The sequence below is a fragment of the Gossypium arboreum genome, chromosome 10 (genome assembly GCF_025698485.1).
Source record: "Gossypium arboreum isolate Shixiya-1 chromosome 10, ASM2569848v2, whole genome shotgun sequence".
Classification (NCBI taxonomy): Eukaryota; Viridiplantae; Streptophyta; class Magnoliopsida; order Malvales; family Malvaceae; genus Gossypium; species Gossypium arboreum.
Window position 1 is genome coordinate 107,711,837 of NC_069079.1, and position 18,350 is coordinate 107,730,186.

Here is an 18,350-nt window from a genome sequence, read left to right on the forward strand (position 1 = left end):
AATTTCACTTGATTCAAATTGAAAAAATTCAAATAGAGTTAGGATAATAAAATAAAATCCGTCAACTCGACTAACTCAAATTCTTTTTTACTCATTTTATCAAATCATCACCACTATTCGAGAGTATAATACATACTTTAGTCCACTTATGAATTTTCAAAACTAAAACAATTAATAAAATACCTTAAAAACAATTAATAAAATAATTTCTTTTAAATAAATTAGTTTTAAGTCGACCCAATAATGACGATACAAGACAATCCTGTAAAATAAATCATTGGTTAGGTAACATATAAATCAACCCCTTTAAAAATCATATCATGTAAAAATAAAAAATTTAAAATAAAAAACCATGCCATGTGTCTAGCAAAGGAGGTTAGGGGATTTTCTTGAATATATATTTAGAATGGATTTGGATGGGTGATTGAGTATGGTGTAATGTGATGTGTTTAGCTTACTTTTTGTCAAGCGTTATAGTATCGCTATAGTATCTAATCTCACCGTCACCACTATTTTTACACTAATCGCAAATAAACACACCGCCCATCCAAATTCACCCTTAATATAATATAGATTTTAAATACATAAATATTACTCCATTTTATTTAGAAAATTTTAAAATTTAATTCGAAAGAAGTTGTGAATTCAATTGATTTTTATAATAGATTCGTATTGCAAACTTTGAGTAAAAATAATTTAATTTAAAATCGTGGAAATTTTTTATTAAATAAAATAGCCAAATCAAATCAAATAAATTCAATTAATTTGGTGTTTATCTTAAATAATTTCAAATCCAATCTTTTAACTTTAGTTTTTATAGTTTGAGATTATTTTATTGTTAAAGTTTTAATTTTAAATCTAGTCACTTATTAGTTTGATATGACATTTGAGTAATTTAAAATCAACACTTCGATTTAGCTTAAACGCCTTGGTTACTAACACTCTCGAATCTGTGCTTCCCGTCTAAACCTTAGTCTCAGCAAGGGATTAATTGAAACCATTCACTTCTTTCTAAAAGATTCAAACCTCCTTCTCTCAATGATAGTTCACTCATTTCGCGGATGCTTTTGAAAGACACTCGCTTTTTAGATATGAACACTCTTTAAGTATAAACATCCTTTAAAGACCATTAGGCCCCATTTGAACATAACAACCTCAGTTGCCATAATGGAACACATTGTGCACGTATTCTCTAATGACAAACCCTCTATATTAGCTTGTCATATCATATTAGTAGACAAGAAGATCTCTCCTACAAATAACCTCTCTAGGTGAATTGACCTCCTTAATATCACTATTACCTTCTTCTCATATTCTATCTTGTTGTACTCCATATCAACAAATAGAATCATGAAAAACAAGGTTTGATAATAAGCAATTTCAACATGGGGTGAAATAAAGTTTCATATGAATAGTCTTAGTTTAGTTGATATTTTTATTGATGTAATAATTGAAAAGATGTGAATTTGAATGTGCGTAAAATGACTTTGAGAAAAGATTAAGGTTTACACATTGAAGTTGATGAAGTGTAAAATTTTGTGGATGGCATTTGAAATTGTTAGTAATAGAGGGGCAGTTAATTCGCAGATTATACTTATGTCCTGCTTGGGCTTCAATATCTTAATTATAAATTATTTAAATAAATGAAAATATTTCGGTCAAGTATATTGGACACGTGTTATTTTCTGTAATTTATTTATTTTTATTTTAGGAAGAAAGCCCGTATCCTTCCTTATCCATCGGAAATAAACTGGGCCAACCCATTTGATTATTTCAAACACCCAAAACCCTAACAAACTTTTTCACCTTCCTTATAAAAAGCCGCCTCCACCTTTCCCCTCAAAACTTCTCGATTTTTCCATTTCACAGAAGCCAGAAAACAGAAATGGTGTCTTTGAAGCTGCAGAAGCGGCTAGCCGCTAGCGTCCTGAAGTGCGGTCGCAGCAAGGTCTGGCTCGATCCTAATGAAATCAACGAAATCTCCATGGCCAACTCCAGTATGTTTACTTTCGCCCTATTTAATTCGTTTTCCACTAATAGAATCCTAATCTCTTAGTCACAATGGTGTACTAGTTTGTAGATCCTTGCAGTTATTGTTCTTCATAGATCGGTTAGGGTTTGCTAGATTCCTCAGAAAGCTTATAGAAAGAAATGATTGATTTTAGATCTAATTCTACTTATTATTAGTTACGAGCTTTGTATTACTTTCTTCGGCTATTTATTTACGTCGAATTTCGGAGTTTAGACCATTTCTGTTCCAATTAGTCTTAAATTGAGTTGGTTGCAATTTTGGCGTTTCACCGTGTTCTCTGTCTTGCTGGCAAGCAGCTTCATGATTGTATATTCCATGTAAATCAAGCTGTTAGCTGTTTTTTCTTCCTGAGTTTCTATTACTTTGTTTATGTGATTTGGTCACTGTTTGCAGGGCAGAACGTTAGGAAACTTGTGAAGGATGGGTTCATAATCAGGAAGCCTACTAAGATTCACTCCCGCTCTCGCGCACGTAGGATGAAGGAGGCCAAGAGAAAGGGAAGACACTCTGGATATGGTATGATTAATATGCTATTTAGTAGCCTGTATTTTGCGTGTTGGATTGGTGATTGGTTTTCCTTGTTCCTTGAATTTTACTGTAAGCAAGGCATAATTCTAAAGGCTTTCAGGTAAGAGGAAGGGTACCAGGGAGGCAAGGTTGCCAACAAAGATTCTTTGGATGAGGAGAATGCGGGTACTGAGGCGATTGCTTCGTAAGTACAGGGAATCCAAGAAGATTGACAAGCACATTTACCATGACATGTATATGAAGGTCAAGGGTAATGTGTTTAAGAACAAGCGTGTCTTGATGGAGAGTATCCACAAGTCTAAGGCTGAGAAGGCGAGAGAGAAGACCATTGCTGATCAGTTTGAGGCCAAGCGTGCTAAGAACAAGGCCAGCAGGGAGAGAAAGTTGGCCAGAAGAGAGGAACGCCTTGCACAGGTGACTTAAACATTCCTCTTGATTCATACATTGATTTTGTGATGGGAAAAATAACCTTATGGCCTGAATGTTTGAAGTTTGATGTCGTGTTCATTGTGTTGTTTCTTTCCTGTTTTCCGGCATGGAAATGATCTTGCACCAATTATTCATGAAAAAATTAGCAAAAACCATCCATATTTGAACTTGGCAGCTTTGACAGACCAAGCTATATATTGATGTCTCTTACTGCTGCCGATGTTGATGTCACTTATTGCATAACCAAAAACACTGCATGATTTTCGTACCATATCTAGAAGATTGACTAGGCTTTTTTAAATACTGGTCTGTCCGGTTCAACTAGTTTAAGTGTGAACCAATCCGTCTGGTGTTTCAATCACATAAGTTGAACCTGGAAATCAAAGAACGGGCCAGAATCAACTTAGCATGATGATATCTGCTTCTTCTACTTTGTTATTTGTGATTTAATATTGGTTTCTTGATGATACAGGGACCTGGTGTGAAGGCAACACCCACAGCGGCACCCCAACAAGCCGAGTAAGATGCATGATGATTTTCTTGCTCTATCTTATGTTATTTGGACCTTTTACTTTCCTTGAAAGTGTACCTTTCAAACACTTATCCACAACAACATAACATGCAGTTATGATCTTTTAAATATATAAAAAAACCGTAAGAATATTCATAGATTTTATCTGTGTAAACAGGGTCTAAATATGGATTTTTTTGACATTTGCAGGGGAGTTAAGAAGACGAAGAAGTGAATAAATAAGGAAGATGGCTAGACTTAATATGTTACTGGCTTTTGTTTTCTTTATAGGAGTTTGTTTGCAAAACTCTGGTTCCATTTATGTTGACACACATAACTATAAATTAGGGAATTTTGGAAACCCGGGTGCTGTTTTATTTAATCAGGATGCTTATGATATTGAGTGTATTATTATTATTCAATGACGATGCATGCGGTATGAATTAGAAAATATAGCTCGTAAAATTTGCTTGTAAAATGTCGTATATACGCCGTTTAAGGGTGAGTTTGGATGAGTTGTGTGTTTATCTGTGGTTAGTGTAAAAACAGTAATGGTTGTGAGATTAGATACTGTAATGATACTGTAGTGTGAGATAAAAAGTAAACTAAATGTATTGTATTGCACCTGTCGCCCTAAATGAAGCTTAAGTCTTGGTGACCTTATTTACATAAGGTTGAATTCATCAAATTCACATTATTATCAAATCAAGAATGTATAATGTTGTGGTGGTTAGCGTGAATTTGTAAAAATAAAATTTGAATATTTTATAAAAATAATATTGAACTGAATTAATTTTGGTCATTGGTTTTTTCTTATTATATATATTTAATTTTATTGAGAGTTTTACTATTTTAATTTTTATTTGCTTCACGGTATATCACATTATCATTTCCTCCTTCGGTTTATTGGATGTATATTTAATTTTGATTAATTAAAATCTAATTAATTGATAATGAAATTTTCAAACATCTTTTAATTGATATTTGATTGAAATAAAATTAATTTCGTGATAGATTAATTGCACTAATTCTTAACTTGGCTTGAATCTTTTGTGGCTTTACACCATTACGACTTTTATCTTTCAGGCAATACTTCTGAACTGTAACGCTGTAAACGCAGTCTCCAAGTTTGACGCTTGTTATTGGGAGTATACTAAACTAATATAAAAGTCCAACTCTTCCTAAATTTTTGTCTGATAAAAATGTACTTTGTCAAGGTGGAAATTGCTGGCAATTTGTTGCTTTGCGAGGGGTAAAGTATACAATCCCTTGTCAGCGTTCTATGTTTGAAATATCTGTAGCCTCGCCATTTCTTGCCGGGTGGATCACTCGAGTGTTTCGGCCGACGTCAAAGCTAACTGGGATACAAGTAACCGCTGCCGGTTAGAACCTGCTAGATCACTCTGCACCAACATTCGTGGACCACCTTCCCTACTAGAGTCCCCGGGCAGCGGTCATTGGTGTGTCGCAAATCTTCGTTTCTCACCGACCACATTAATAGCCTCATTGGAAGTTTTACCACCTGAAGTGATGTATTCTAAAAATCACAAGGCGTTGGGTTATGCGACTAATCATGACTAAACATATTTCTCATTAATTAAAAAATTTCGAAATTTTCACTCTTACACCAAAACCAATAATTTGATGCGAATAAAATATATGACACAACTATTCTCCTAATGTACTATAAATGCGCATAAGGTGTGCAGCTGGTCCTCATCTCATTTGGATAATGCAAACCATACCTTTACTTTGCGGAAGGTCATTTTATAATCTTCCCCTTTGATTAGGGTATAATTGTTGTACATAACTTGTCAAGAGAGATTCCACTCACCATGGTTAAGGTTACTTTACCTACTATAATATCTTGTCAACCATAGCCTTTGCTAACATGTAACATACTCGATATGTGGAACCTCTTCAATCTATCTCATTTATAAAGGTGTCAAGCTTCCTTTATGCATAAATAACACGTAAGACTTTATTAAATTCACTCAAATATAAACACAACTTAATTACCATATACATCAATTAAATCGCTATCTCTATTTTGATCTTAAGAAACAAACAACGATAAAATCTATATAAATATGAATTGAAACTTGAATATCATAGATGACTAACCTATCTATAAATACCCCTCCATTGTTAAAGGATAACTCCTCATGCCAAAAATTTGCCACCCATTATAGTGGCTTTTTACACGAACATCCTCTCATTAATATGTGAATCACCGTCCATTTCCTTTTCTTACATCTTTGCTTAAAAAAAAAAATCAAAAGCTTAACCCATCGCTTAATATCAATCAACATTTCATTTCAATGGAAGTGTTTTATGCTTACTTTCCATCAATTTTGTACTATTAAGAAAAAATCTAATTAAATTGTAAGAATAAACTTTTTATTAAGAGATTGTTACATTCTTTTCTTAAAAATATTTATATTACAGAGTGAATATCCGTTAAAATAAGAAATTTGATATATTTTAATATTTATTAAGAATAAAATTTTATTTCGCTTATATTTTTATATTTATAGATATAAAGTCTAGAAAAATACAGTAAATATATATGATCTTTTATTTTTATTTTATAACAAAAATACAAATCATTCTGTGTTTTCTCATTTAATATATTTTATTTTGTTAATTTTGAATTAAAAAATGAACATAATATCAAATATTGACCGGAAATATTAAACCAGTGTAGAAATAAGTCGTCTTGCTTCCATCTCCTTGTCTAAAAGTTCCACTTTGGCCCTCTCACCCAACCAAAAGAAATAATAAAAAAATTGCTTCCATTAAATAAAAATCAAAGGAAAAATTGAATTCAAAGAAACCAGTTCAAATCCTATTCTCTCGCTTTCTTCTCAAGTCTTTTATTCCACTTCCATCTTTAATTCATTTGATCCAACGAAAAGGAATTCGATCTTTAATTTACCCATCAATTTCATGGAGTCGGAGCAGTCGATGCTTGTAGGTGGAGCCCGGTACTACCAGATGCAATCGGAGCCGTTATCATCCACGATGTCATCGTCCGCTGAGTCAACTCGGATTTTCGACGAGTTACCAAAAGCTACCATCGTCTCTGTCTCCAGACCCGATGCCGGGGATATCAGCCCCATGCTCTTATCATACACCATCGAATTCCGATACAAACAAGCAAGTCCTTTTTTCAATCAAATTTTTCCACAATTACTTTCAATAGTTTAAATTCCAATTACATGTTTTGCCCTTACCTTCTTTTCTTTCCTGTTCATACTAATTTCTTCATTTTGATTCTTCAGTTTAAGTGGCGGTTAATGAAGAAAGCTTCGCAAGTTTTTTACTTGCATTTTGCCTTGAAGAGACGGTTGTTTATTGAAGAAATTCACGAGAAGCAAGAGCAGGTGTGTACATTAGGAAACGACTACGTTTGTTTGTGTTTTGCTAATTAATAGCTCTTTGCTTCGGAGAAAAAAAGTTTAGGATTTGAATGTGGTTTTCACGCTGAATATTATTATATTAAAGGTTAAAGAATGGCTTCAAAATCTAGGAATAGGAGAACATGCGCCGGTTGTGCAAGATGATGATGAACCGGATGATGATGCTCTTCTTTTACAGCAAGATGAAAGTGTTAAAAACAGGTGTTTGTTATCGCAAATTTTCCTAGAAAATAAAAGAAAAATTAACTCCCAGCACTTATGAGTGCCTTCTTTTCTATATTTATAATCAGGGATGTTCCATCAAGTGCTGCTCTTCCAGTTATTAGACCAGCCTTGGGAAAGCAGTCTTCAATGTCCGACAGAGCAAAGGTTGCTATGCAAGAATATTTGAATCATTTTCTTGGAAATATGGATATTGTTAACTCTAGAGAGGTATGCATTTCCAAACATGCTTATACCCTGATGCATTTGTGGCAACTATTCTTTCATTTTACATTTATCTTTATTCTTCATGGGCATTAGACCTTCCCTTAATGGACTCTACTCTGCCTAGAAAATATACCATGTAATGACCTCGTGTGTTTGTGTTGACAAAATGGATAACCAAATTAAACTTAGCTTTCCTTTTTTCGTGCAACAATCATGAAGTAGATGAAGCCTCCTAATTGCTGTTTCAGTAAACTGTCAGTTGACAAAATCGACTATGTAGCTATAGCCAGAGTTCTTAGTTCATCTGTCGCTGATCTACACTTAGAATTTGGAATGTGGTTGCTAACTACCATTTGTTGAAAGTTTTGAGTTTCGTTGCTTTATTTCAGTGTTATTAAGGGCAAGGAGCAGTCTAGGCATTAGAACGATTATATTGCTTTTGGCATAAGGCACAAAAAAATTAGCTTGCCTGAGTAAAGTAAGATGCAATATGTGTGTGTACGCTTATATATAAAAGTAAGCTTAAGATTGTAATTCTGACATACTTTAAAGAGCCGAACATGTAAAATTTCTTTTTCTTTCATTGGTCAATATGCATGATTTCCTATGGTCTCTTGCATGTTCTTGAATATTCAAACATTGAAAAGTAAGGAGTTTGTTATTTCCCCTTTTTATACTCTTACAGGTACAGCTAATGAAAAATTTTAAAATTAAAGATATTAAAGAGAACTTCAACCAGAGAAGCCTCTTATCTTTTCCCCTGTTGTCTTACCAAAAATAAAGCATGCCTAGGTGTGTCAGCTGTGTGCCTGATCAAATGTATCTCGCCTGAAATAAAGGACTTTTTTGTGCTAAGGCACAACATTTTGGCACCCACTTTATGCCCCTCTTTATTGTTTGTGTCAGTATCTCTCTCAATTTTCTTGTAGGTTTGCAAGTTTTTGGAGGTTTCAAAGTTGTCATTTTCTCCAGAGTATGGTCCTAAGCTGAAGGAAGACTATGTAATGGCAAAGCATCTACCAAAACTTGCCAAGGATGATGACTCTGATAAATGCTGTGCATGCCACTGGTTCAATTGCTGTAATGACAACTGGCAAAAGGTAATACGGTCTCATTTTTTGAAATCTTGGTTTATATTCAACTTAAAATGCACTTGTTTCAAAACATGCATTACACGTGCATGAGGTGCAGCAAGCGCTAATTGCCTTTCCTCTGTCTAAATATTCCTTTGATAGGAGGTAAACTGGCATGTCAGTGTGAAAGTTTTGTGCTTAAGCTAGATATATCACTCAGTCTGCTGTGCTTTCTGCTTAGTGATGTAGAATATGTATAGGAATCTCCTAATGTTTCTTAATGGGTGTGATGCATTAAATTCAAATAAGATAATATGATTTGAGAAGAGGGTTTTGAGGATGGGTTAATTGTTCTCATATATTGATTCTTATGCTTGAGAGCATTGGCACTGTTGTATATTACCTTGCTAAGATGTTCAGATTTGTGCCTTAATCCTGCCATATAACAACCGTCAGGTTGGACCATAAAGTCACACTCCTTTGCTATCATTTTGGCATTTTCAAAATTTAGCTTATTCAATTTTCCATCTTTTTTCCGTTCTTATGTCTAATAATTATTTTACAGGTGTGGGCTGTACTGAAACCTGGATTCTTGGCCTTGCTAGCAGATCCGCTCGATACTAAACCTTTAGATATAATTGTTTTCGATGTATTACCTGCCTTGGCTGGTAATACTGAGGGCCGGGCATCATTAGCAGCTGAAGTAAAGGAACGCAATCCTTTACGCCATGCTTTTAAGGTCAGTAGAGTACTTGCTGTTCAGTCGGTGGAAAGTTTTTGCTGCCAATGGGCATATTAATATATTTAACATTTTAGTAGTTATGTGAAAATTTAAGACACTGTTTTCCATAATCAATAACCTTTTATTATTATTAACATTTTCTTGTTGTGAATTGTGGTTTGGATAAAGATCCCTCACAACAACAACAAAAAAAAATTCTTCGCTTAGAAAACCTATAGTGCTATTCTGCCATCCTAAGATATACTTAATCCTAAAATTCTAATCATTAACCTTTAGTGACATCAAATTAAGCATCAATCATTTAGAACTGAGATGTTTGTGGGTTTTTTGCATTGAAGATTATCTTGAGGGTGTAAGTTTTTCTCCTCTACAAATTAAAAATGAACTATTTATCCCTATAATGGTGGGATAAGGTGTACTCTGATGAATATATCTAGAGAAGTCACTTTCTAACAGATAATTGGAAACTTCAAAAGGTCACATGTGGTAGCCGGAGCATAAGGTTAAGAACTAAAAGTAGTGGTAAAGCTAAAGATTGGGTTGCTGCAATTAATGATGCTGGGCTTAGGCCCCCTGAGGGCTGGTGTCATCCTCATCGCTTTGGCTCTTTTGCTCCTCAAAGGGGTTTGACAGAAGATGGTAGTCAGGCTCAATGGTTTGTGGATGGTAGGGCAGCTTTTGATGCTATAGCTTCATCAATTGAGGATGCTAAATCAGAGGTCTGTTCTTTTACTCTTGCAGGTTGACATGAGTTGTAGTCAAAATGATTTCTTTAGCATACCAAAACCTCTTGTATGATCCTAAAATTTATGCAGATATTTATTTGTGGCTGGTGGCTTTGCCCAGAATTGTATCTACGTCGTCCTTTTCACGAGCAGGCATCCTCCCGGCTTGATGCTTTACTGGAAGCCAAAGCTAAGCAAGGGGTTCAGGTATCGTAATCTTCCATTTATTTATGTATTTATCAAAAGGTCATTTGTTTCTAAGAAGTCAATCCAAACCTTTTTCTTTTGTAAATTAAAATGGACATATTATCTTGATGTCTGTTTATCTGAATTATGACTCCTATACCAAGTTGCATGTGTGTTAACCATGTGTTACTTCTTTTCTTCCATTAACTTTTGTCTGTCAGTGAGCTCATTCAGTGTTTGATAGTTGAAGACTTTTGATTTCATTTAGAGCCCCTTTAAATTTTACAAACCTGATTTAATTTTACATGTTCAATTTTGTTCTTTTAAAACAAAGTAATATCTTCTTGTACTATATAGATCTATGTACAATCCTAGTATGAAGATGTTGAATGTTTAGCTTATTACTTTTTTAATTATTAACTTAATAATATGTCTTTGGCTGCAGATATACATCCTTCTCTACAAAGAACTTGCTCTTGCTTTGAAAATCAATAGCGTCTATAGCAAGAGAAAGCTTCTTAGCATTCATGAGAATGTGAGGGTATTGCGTTATCCTGACCACTTCTCCACCGGTGTCTATCTATGGTATGGATTACTTGGAAAATCGAGTGTGTACATACATTCAAGTCGTGAAAACATTAATATATCGGATTTTTTTTTTAGAATCTGATAAGTGTTTCTTTTACCTACAGGTCCCACCATGAAAAACTAGTGATTGTTGATTACCAAATTTGTTTTATTGGTGGACTTGATTTATGCTTTGGTCGCTATGACACACATGAACACAAGGTGGGAGATAATCCTCCCTCAGTATGGCCTGGAAAAGACTACTACAATCCTAGGTAAGCTTTATTTTGAGCAAAGATTCATTTTGGCCTTCCATGAATATCGAATGTTATTGGTTATTTTATACTTGGTTTATACACCATTCTATTGGTGCTGTTATACCATGGAAGACATCATTACAAGTATATGGTTGGATGTTTTTGGCTGATTTTTCACACTATTGTAACTTAGAAATGGCTACCTGCCTCTATTTAAAGTATCTACCACTAGCAAGGTTTTTGGTTTTTGCCGCAATAGATGTTCCCCAACAGTTTGCTGAATTTTATTGGTTCAAATGGGGTTACTTTTAAAGATTGTTCAAGTAAACCTCCAATAGTTTGTAACCACCTATTTTATCCCCTATCCCCTTTTTCCTAATAATATTGTAACCACCTATTTTATCCCCTATCCCCTTTTTCCCAATAATATTCTTCGAAAGAAAAGGTTAAATATTCACAGTAATGAGTAATTATGAGCTGATGTGTAGCTGTTTCAGTCTAACTGATTTTCAATCCCATTTTCATCAGGGAATCTGAACCAAATTCATGGGAAGATACAGTGAAAGACGAGTTGGATCGAGGAAAATATCCTCGAATGCCTTGGCATGACGTACATTGTGCACTTTGGGGACCATCATGTCGAGATGTAGCACGACATTTTGTTCAGCGGTGGAACTATGCCAAGGTTATATTTATGTAGAATTGTTGTAGTGAACAATAGAAATTGTAATATTTGTTAGTTAACAAGGGTAAGCTGAATTTATTTATTTATTTATTTATATGTATATATAGAGAAATAAAGCTCCATATGAGGAAGCAATTCCACTACTTATGCCTCAGCAACATATGGTGATTCCACATTATATGGGACGAAGCAAGGAGATTGAGTTTGAGAGTAAGAATGCTGAGGAAAATAAGAAAGGCATCAAAAGACAGGATTCCTTTTCTTCTGGATCATCTTTACAAGACATTCCTCTACTTTTGTCTCAAGAGGCCAAGGAGTTGGATAGCTGTACTTTGTCTCCAAAATCAAATGGGTTGGACACTACTGCCAGTAAAAGTGTTTCTTTTGCTTTCAGAAAGTCCAAAATAGAACCAGCAGTTGCAGACACACCTATGAAAGACTTTGTTGATGACCTTGGCTCCTTGGATCTTTATAATGAAAAATCTTCAGATGTAAAAAGGCAGCCTGAAGCTGAACTTTCAGACTCAGATTGGTGGGAAATGCAAGAACGGGCTGCTCAAGGTGGTTTTGTGGATGAAGCTGGACAGGTTGGACCGCGAACTTCATGTCGATGTCAGGTTGGTTGTATTCTCATCAAGACTTTTAAAAAGTTTTGCATCTGCCTCATAGTATTTGTTTGCTTTTCTATATTTTGGATATCTCAATTTCATTGTCTTATTTCCCAACTAGTCCTATGCACTATTTGGCTGAAAAATTAAAAATAATATAAAAATTTACTCAACTAATTATTATTATTTAAAAAAATCATGATTATTGATAAATATATATATATATATAAATAGTTATTGATATAAAAAATTGAATGAAAAAATAGGGTGGTTTTTATTTCCTTTTAAAATTAAGTTACTTATTTAACCTTATCATTTTATTATTTTACTAATAAAACTTTGTTTTATTTGGCTTTTCCCTAACTGAGTTGCTGGTTTAATCGTGATACCAGTCTCAGAGTATTTAAATTAGTATAGATAGATGCACATAGTATTTCATTGAATTTCATGTCATATACTTTAATAAGCAGCATATTCCTCTCACAAGAGAAGAAAAAATATAATGATTTTTTTTTATTTGAAGAGACTTTCGGCTTATAAGAAGCATCAATCATTGTTGATATATGATTTTCAGATTATAAGGAGTGTCAGTCAGTGGTCCGCTGGAACCAGCCAAATAGAAGAGAGCATTCACCGTGCTTATTGCTCCCTCATTGACAAAGCAGAACACTTTGTTTATATAGAGGTATATGCTGATATTTTAATTTCTTTACTGCAGTTCACTAAGAATCTACTGATTTGACGGCTTATTTTCCTTATTGTTGTTCCATATTTGCACGACCTTTCCCAGAACCAGTTTTTCATATCAGGCCTCTCAGGAGATGAAATTATTCGAAATCGTGTCTTAGAAGCGTTATACCGGCGTATTATGCGAGCATACAATGACAAGAAGTGTTTTAGGGTTATTATTGTCATACCCCTGCTTCCTGGTTTCCAGGTTTTCAGTTTTGGCCTGATACTCTTTTAATTTGAAGATTATATAATTGAATTATGTTTGAACTCATTTTAAAACTTAACAGGGAGGTCTTGATGATGCTGGTGCAGCATCTGTGAGAGCCATAATGCATTGGCAGTATCGTACCATTTGCAGAGGACAGAATTCAATACTGCATAATCTTTATGATCTTCTTGGACCTAAAGCTTATGATTACATATCTTTCCATGGTCTTAGAGCACACGGTAAACTTTTTGATGGCGGTCCTGTGGCTACCAGTCCGGTATGTTTTTATCTTCAACTATCATTTGCCAGTTCTGCTTAATTCTTTTTACAGGCATATCATGTCATAGCAACTTAACAATGAAAGTTCAAAATGTATCATAATCATGTTTGCCGATTTATTTGTTGTCTTCCATTTCTTCAGGTATATGTGCATAGTAAAGTTATGATAATTGATGACCGTGCTGCCTTAATTGGATCTGCTAATATTAACGATAGAAGTTTACTCGGCTCAAGAGATTCAGAGGTATCTCAATATTCTGTAATGTTTTTAAAATGTTGTCTGAAAATATTAAGCTAGTTGGGGGTTGAAATGTTAATGGAGATAAATGACAAAATATAGTGTAATGGAGAAAACAGTTCACTTGAAATTTGGTATTAACATATTTAAAGGGGATCAGTAATAGAGTTACGTAAGATCTAAAACATGAAGTTGCGGTATGTCTTTTTATATTTAATAAAAGAGTGATGGTTTATGGGAAATGGAACACTTCTGCATTTATTTGTCCCCAACTGGGATATAACATATCTGTATCACTTCTTCAACAAGATTAATGTCACGACTAATGTTTCAGATTGGCGTGCTTATCGAAGACAAAGAATTTGTTGATTCATGGATGGGAGGAAATCCTTGGAAGGCTGGAAAATTTGCTTTGAGCCTTCGCCTTTCATTGTGGTCCGAACATCTTGGTCTTCACCGAGGAGAGGTTTGTGAGCCATCGTTCAATGTTTCATTATTTTACATTCAAGATTATGCTCATTGAATTGGTCTCGGGGATCAGTCATATAGATTTTATAGTATCTTGTATCATTCAGCTGATCAACACGTTTGTCCTTTCCTTTTTCATGTTCCTCAGATAAATCAAATAATCGACCCCATGATCGATTCGAGTTACAAAGATATATGGGTTGGGACTGCAAAGGTAAGAGCCGGAATTCCATTAATTTTCAATACTTTTTCATTTTATATTCTTAAATGTTCCAATTAAAAGAAATCAAAGAATTTCTGATGTTTATGAAAATCAGCCAGTTAAGTAGGGTTAGCCAGCCTAATGAGACTAGATGGCTCACATTGTTTTAATATGGATTACAAACTCCGAATAACAAACAAGGAATCATTTATGTCACAGATGAATACGACAATCTACCAGGATGTGTTCTCCTGTGTCCCGAGTGATCTCATACATTCCCGGTATGACTACATCTCTTTCTTACGAACCTTAATTCTTTTTGTTTTCGGCTAATCCTAATAACGACATGAGTGACATGTACCATAAAATGCAGGCTTGCTCTCCGACAAAGCATTGCATATTGGAAAGAAAGACTCGGTCACACTACAATCGATTTAGGAATAGCCCCTACAAAATTAGAATCATATCACAACGGAGAGGTTAGAGAAGTAGACCCCATGGAAAGATTAAAATCGGTAAGAGGACATCTTGTTTCGTTCCCCTTGGATTTCATGTCCAAAGAAGATTTACGACCTGTATTTAATGAGAGTGAATATTATGCATCTCCCCAAGTTTTTCATTGAGTGAGGGAGAGGTTATACAAAAAGCCTGAAATTCTTTTTTTCATATTATACAGAAGACAGACAAAAAAGAGAGACTGATTATACATTTGTAAAACCTCCTTAACGAAATATGCATCTCAATCATTCTTTGTGTAAAAAGTCTTAATACCAAACAATACCTAATTGAACCAAAGCTTTCCTCTACATACCTGTTCATGGATTGTTGTAAATTTTCAAGTTGAGCCGGATATGAGACTAGTTTGTTATTTACTTTTTTATTTTAATCTCAAAATAGAAACAAATCCTTCCTATTTTTCTTTCACATTAAGATTTGAGGAAATCAAACTAAACCATGTTTTTTTTTTGGATAAAGCTGTTCGGGGTGGGTTCAACTTTGAATATTTACAAGTTTATCCATTTACAAAAGTAAAATTTCAATAATCCATAAAAAAAAAAATTAAAAAGCCAATAAGTGGCTTCACTTTCTCTAATGATTGATTTATTTTTGAAGGATTAAAATTTCAAATGTTTTACTCCAAAATTGTTAAAATTAGACTTGGGAAAGGGCCTTCACTTTATCCATCCTAATAAAGGTTAATGTCAAGTTGAATGCAATTTTTAAAAACCATAAAAAAATGGACCACTCTATCTATCCACCTTCTGTATAATTTTTCTTTTGGTTAGCAGTAAATTGGTTATAGGGTTACAATCAAGCGTCTTGCTCTATGCTCCCAACATTTCCACGGCAGCCATATGTTTGGTGGCTTTGTTGTGGCCAAAAAACATACATTTCTTTAAATGCAAATATTTTTTTCATAGTTAGTGGCTTAATACACATCATTGTTTAGTTGATTTTTTTTTTCCTTTAACCAACCTTTCGTATTCAAAGTTCTATATCCCTAACTGCTCCTTTTGATAGTGCCATTCTTATCTCAGCCATTTCCATTAAACAACATATCTTTTCTTTTTAGTTGTAAAATATTTATAGATATTTTAATTTGAGATAAGAAAAGATATTATTTATTAAACAAAATGGTGGGGTGAAATCGATTTTATTAATAATTATAAATTCGCATTTAGCATTTATTATAAAGATTTATATTTAAGTCTTCAATTAAGATCAATCTTAATTCAATATTTGAATAATCTATGCTTCTAACCCTCGGAAAAACAGTAACAGTATTCTTTAATCTTTATGCTAAATTGCTTCTGAAATGTCCAAGCTACCCATTTCCTGTGCATTATTTAGCAACCAAAACAATGGCACTTTTGTCCTTTTTGGAGCCTACCCTATCAAAATTTACATTACGTACGTATCAATAAGAGTTGCAATAGTTTGACACAATAATAAAAATGGAATATAAGCAACTTCACTGCTTGATATCATCCCCAAGGATCATCAGTCAAGTTCCGACAAAGTGACTCGAGATTCTGGCCATCGACATTGGTGTTACAAAGGAACTGTGAGATTTCAATCATATAGCTGACAGATTTATTGATCCAATATAACATATATATATACACTTAGTTTGATCATTTTCTTTTCTTCTAAGTATATAGAAGAAGAGATGATGTTTTTCCCGTCGTTTCTCGATGGATTGGCGAGGACGGTTTCAATGAAGAAAGGGAAGAATAATAGTAGTACGGAGGATGATATCGGACGAGAAGTGGCCGAAACCTTGGCCAAGGATGCCAAGAAGAACGATTTGATGTTGAGTTCCTCTGCTACTTTTAAGTCCAACAAATCAAACAATTTTGCCTCAATCTGTTCCAAGAGAGGACAAAAGGGAATCAACCAAGATTGTACAATAGTCTGGGAGGTATTTTAAAACTCATTCCATGCGATGTTATGATCGTTATTTTACGATTTCAGTTATTTTCACCATTGATATTCAATGTTCATACTTAGTTGTTTTTTGATTCTTGATTTAGGAATTTGGATGCCAAGAGGACATGATTTTCTGTGGTATTTTTGATGGTCATGGTCCATGGGGTCATATTATAGCTAAAAGGGTCAAACAATCAGTACCTCCTTCTTTGCTTTGCAACTGGCAAAAGGCCCTTGCCTTAACCTCACTTGGCCAAGAGCTCAACACTGAACCGAACCGAAGTACTCGTAATCATCAGTTTGATATTTGGAAACAATCTTGCTTGAAAACATATGCTGACATTGATGAAGAGCTTAAACACCACCCTGGGATTGATTCATTCCACAGTGGAACAACAGCTTTGACAATCATTAAACAGGTAGATGTTAAATTTCCGGCTTCATTTACGATTTTCCGAAGGTTCGAGTAGAAATTTTTATTGATGTGTTGATGATTAGGGTGAACATCTTGTTATAGCAAATGTTGGTGATTCAAGGGCAGTGTTAGCAACCATATCAGATGATGGCATTTTGATCCCATTTCAGCTCACTATTGATTTCAAGCCTAACATTCCCGGCTAGAACTCTATGCATATTTCTCCCTATATGTAAATTATGGGTAGTTTATTGATTAATAATGATGAATGTAACAGAGGAAGCTGAAAGAATAAGACAGTCACAAGGGGGAGTGAGCTGTTTAAGAGATGAACCAGGGGTTTACAGGGTGTGGATGCCAAAAGGGGACGCCCCAGGGCTAGCTGTTTCAAGAGCCATTGGTGACCACTGTGTGAGAGTTTGGGCTAATTTCAGTGGAATATCACAAACAAAGACCAGTTTGTCATTTTAGCAACAGATGGGGTAAAATAAATCCCTTTTGGTTTATGCCTTTGTTGCTGTGATTAGATTAATTTGATGTTGTGGTGGTGATTATTAGGTGTGGGATGTTATATCCAATGAAGAAGCAGTGGAGATTGTTTGTTCCACAGATGATAGGGAGAAGTCAGCGAAAAGGTTGGTCCAATGTGCGATGAGAGCATGGAGATCTAAGAAAAGAGGGATAGCAATGGATGATATTTCAGCCATTTGCCTCTTCTTTCACCCCAAGCTGTTTCAAGAGGTCAACCCCTTCAAGGCCTCCAAATAGAAGCTTGCTTAACTGCTAGGTTTTGCTTTGCTTCTTGATATTGGCCATCTGTTTTTGGTGATTCAATAGACCCATTTCAGTACTGCTGAATATGTGATAGAATGGAATTCTGTAGAACCCTTCAGATACTTCAACACATAAAATGCCATAGAAAAAAATGAAAAAACTGAAGCATACTACAGCTAAACAGAATAAAGAATCCCTAAAAGTTCCATTTTCTTTCCAAGCAAACCATTACAGATTTGACAGTAGAGAGAGACATCAATTGATTGATTCGCGAGTTGAACCAGATTACATAAAACCAATTTGACCAACGATTTAAAATTTGATATACAAGCAGCGTATTGGTATTTGACGGCTAAAATTCCGAATGGTATTTGCCCAAGATAACTTCCAAAGAGAACGACGTTTCTATG

At 34.4% G+C, this 18,350-nt stretch overlaps 2 protein-coding genes and 1 pseudogene across 3 annotated transcripts; all 3 read left to right on the forward strand.

The window, feature by feature from the left end:
* The first annotated feature begins 1,772 nt into the window (after window positions 1-1,772).
* On the forward strand, window positions 1,773-3,951 carry LOC108486962 (60S ribosomal protein L19-2-like). The gene is made up of 5 exons (XM_017791130.2): window positions 1,773-1,997; window positions 2,426-2,548; window positions 2,661-2,974; window positions 3,462-3,508; window positions 3,711-3,951. Exons 1-5 carry the CDS (start codon window positions 1,886-1,888, stop codon window positions 3,733-3,735), a joined length of 621 nt encoding a protein of 206 aa, XP_017646619.1. The 5' UTR covers window positions 1,773-1,885; the 3' UTR covers window positions 3,736-3,951.
* A 2,231-nt stretch (window positions 3,952-6,182) lies between these two features.
* Window positions 6,183-15,082, forward strand: LOC108487029 (phospholipase D zeta 1-like). Of its 2 annotated transcripts, XM_017791231.2 has the most exons (20): window positions 6,183-6,659; window positions 6,785-6,886; window positions 7,008-7,123; window positions 7,213-7,354; window positions 8,281-8,451; window positions 8,990-9,163; window positions 9,643-9,885; window positions 9,982-10,098; window positions 10,523-10,662; window positions 10,770-10,919; window positions 11,430-11,586; window positions 11,694-12,203; window positions 12,769-12,879; window positions 12,985-13,131; window positions 13,214-13,411; window positions 13,556-13,657; window positions 13,986-14,117; window positions 14,268-14,333; window positions 14,541-14,602; window positions 14,695-15,082. In XM_017791231.2, exons 1-20 carry the CDS (start codon window positions 6,450-6,452, stop codon window positions 14,942-14,944), a joined length of 3,300 nt encoding a protein of 1,099 aa, XP_017646720.2. In that variant the 5' UTR covers window positions 6,183-6,449; the 3' UTR covers window positions 14,945-15,082. The 2 variants fall into 2 exon arrangements, with proteins under 2 accessions (XP_017646720.2, XP_017646721.2); XM_017791232.2 differs by lacking the exon at window positions 6,183-6,659 and having other exon boundaries at window positions 6,782-6,886; window positions 7,033-7,123.
* Window positions 15,083-16,154: 1,072 nt separating this feature from the next.
* LOC108488676 (probable protein phosphatase 2C 41) lies at window positions 16,155-18,077 on the forward strand (annotated as a pseudogene).
* Window positions 18,078-18,350: the final 273 nt, after the last annotated feature.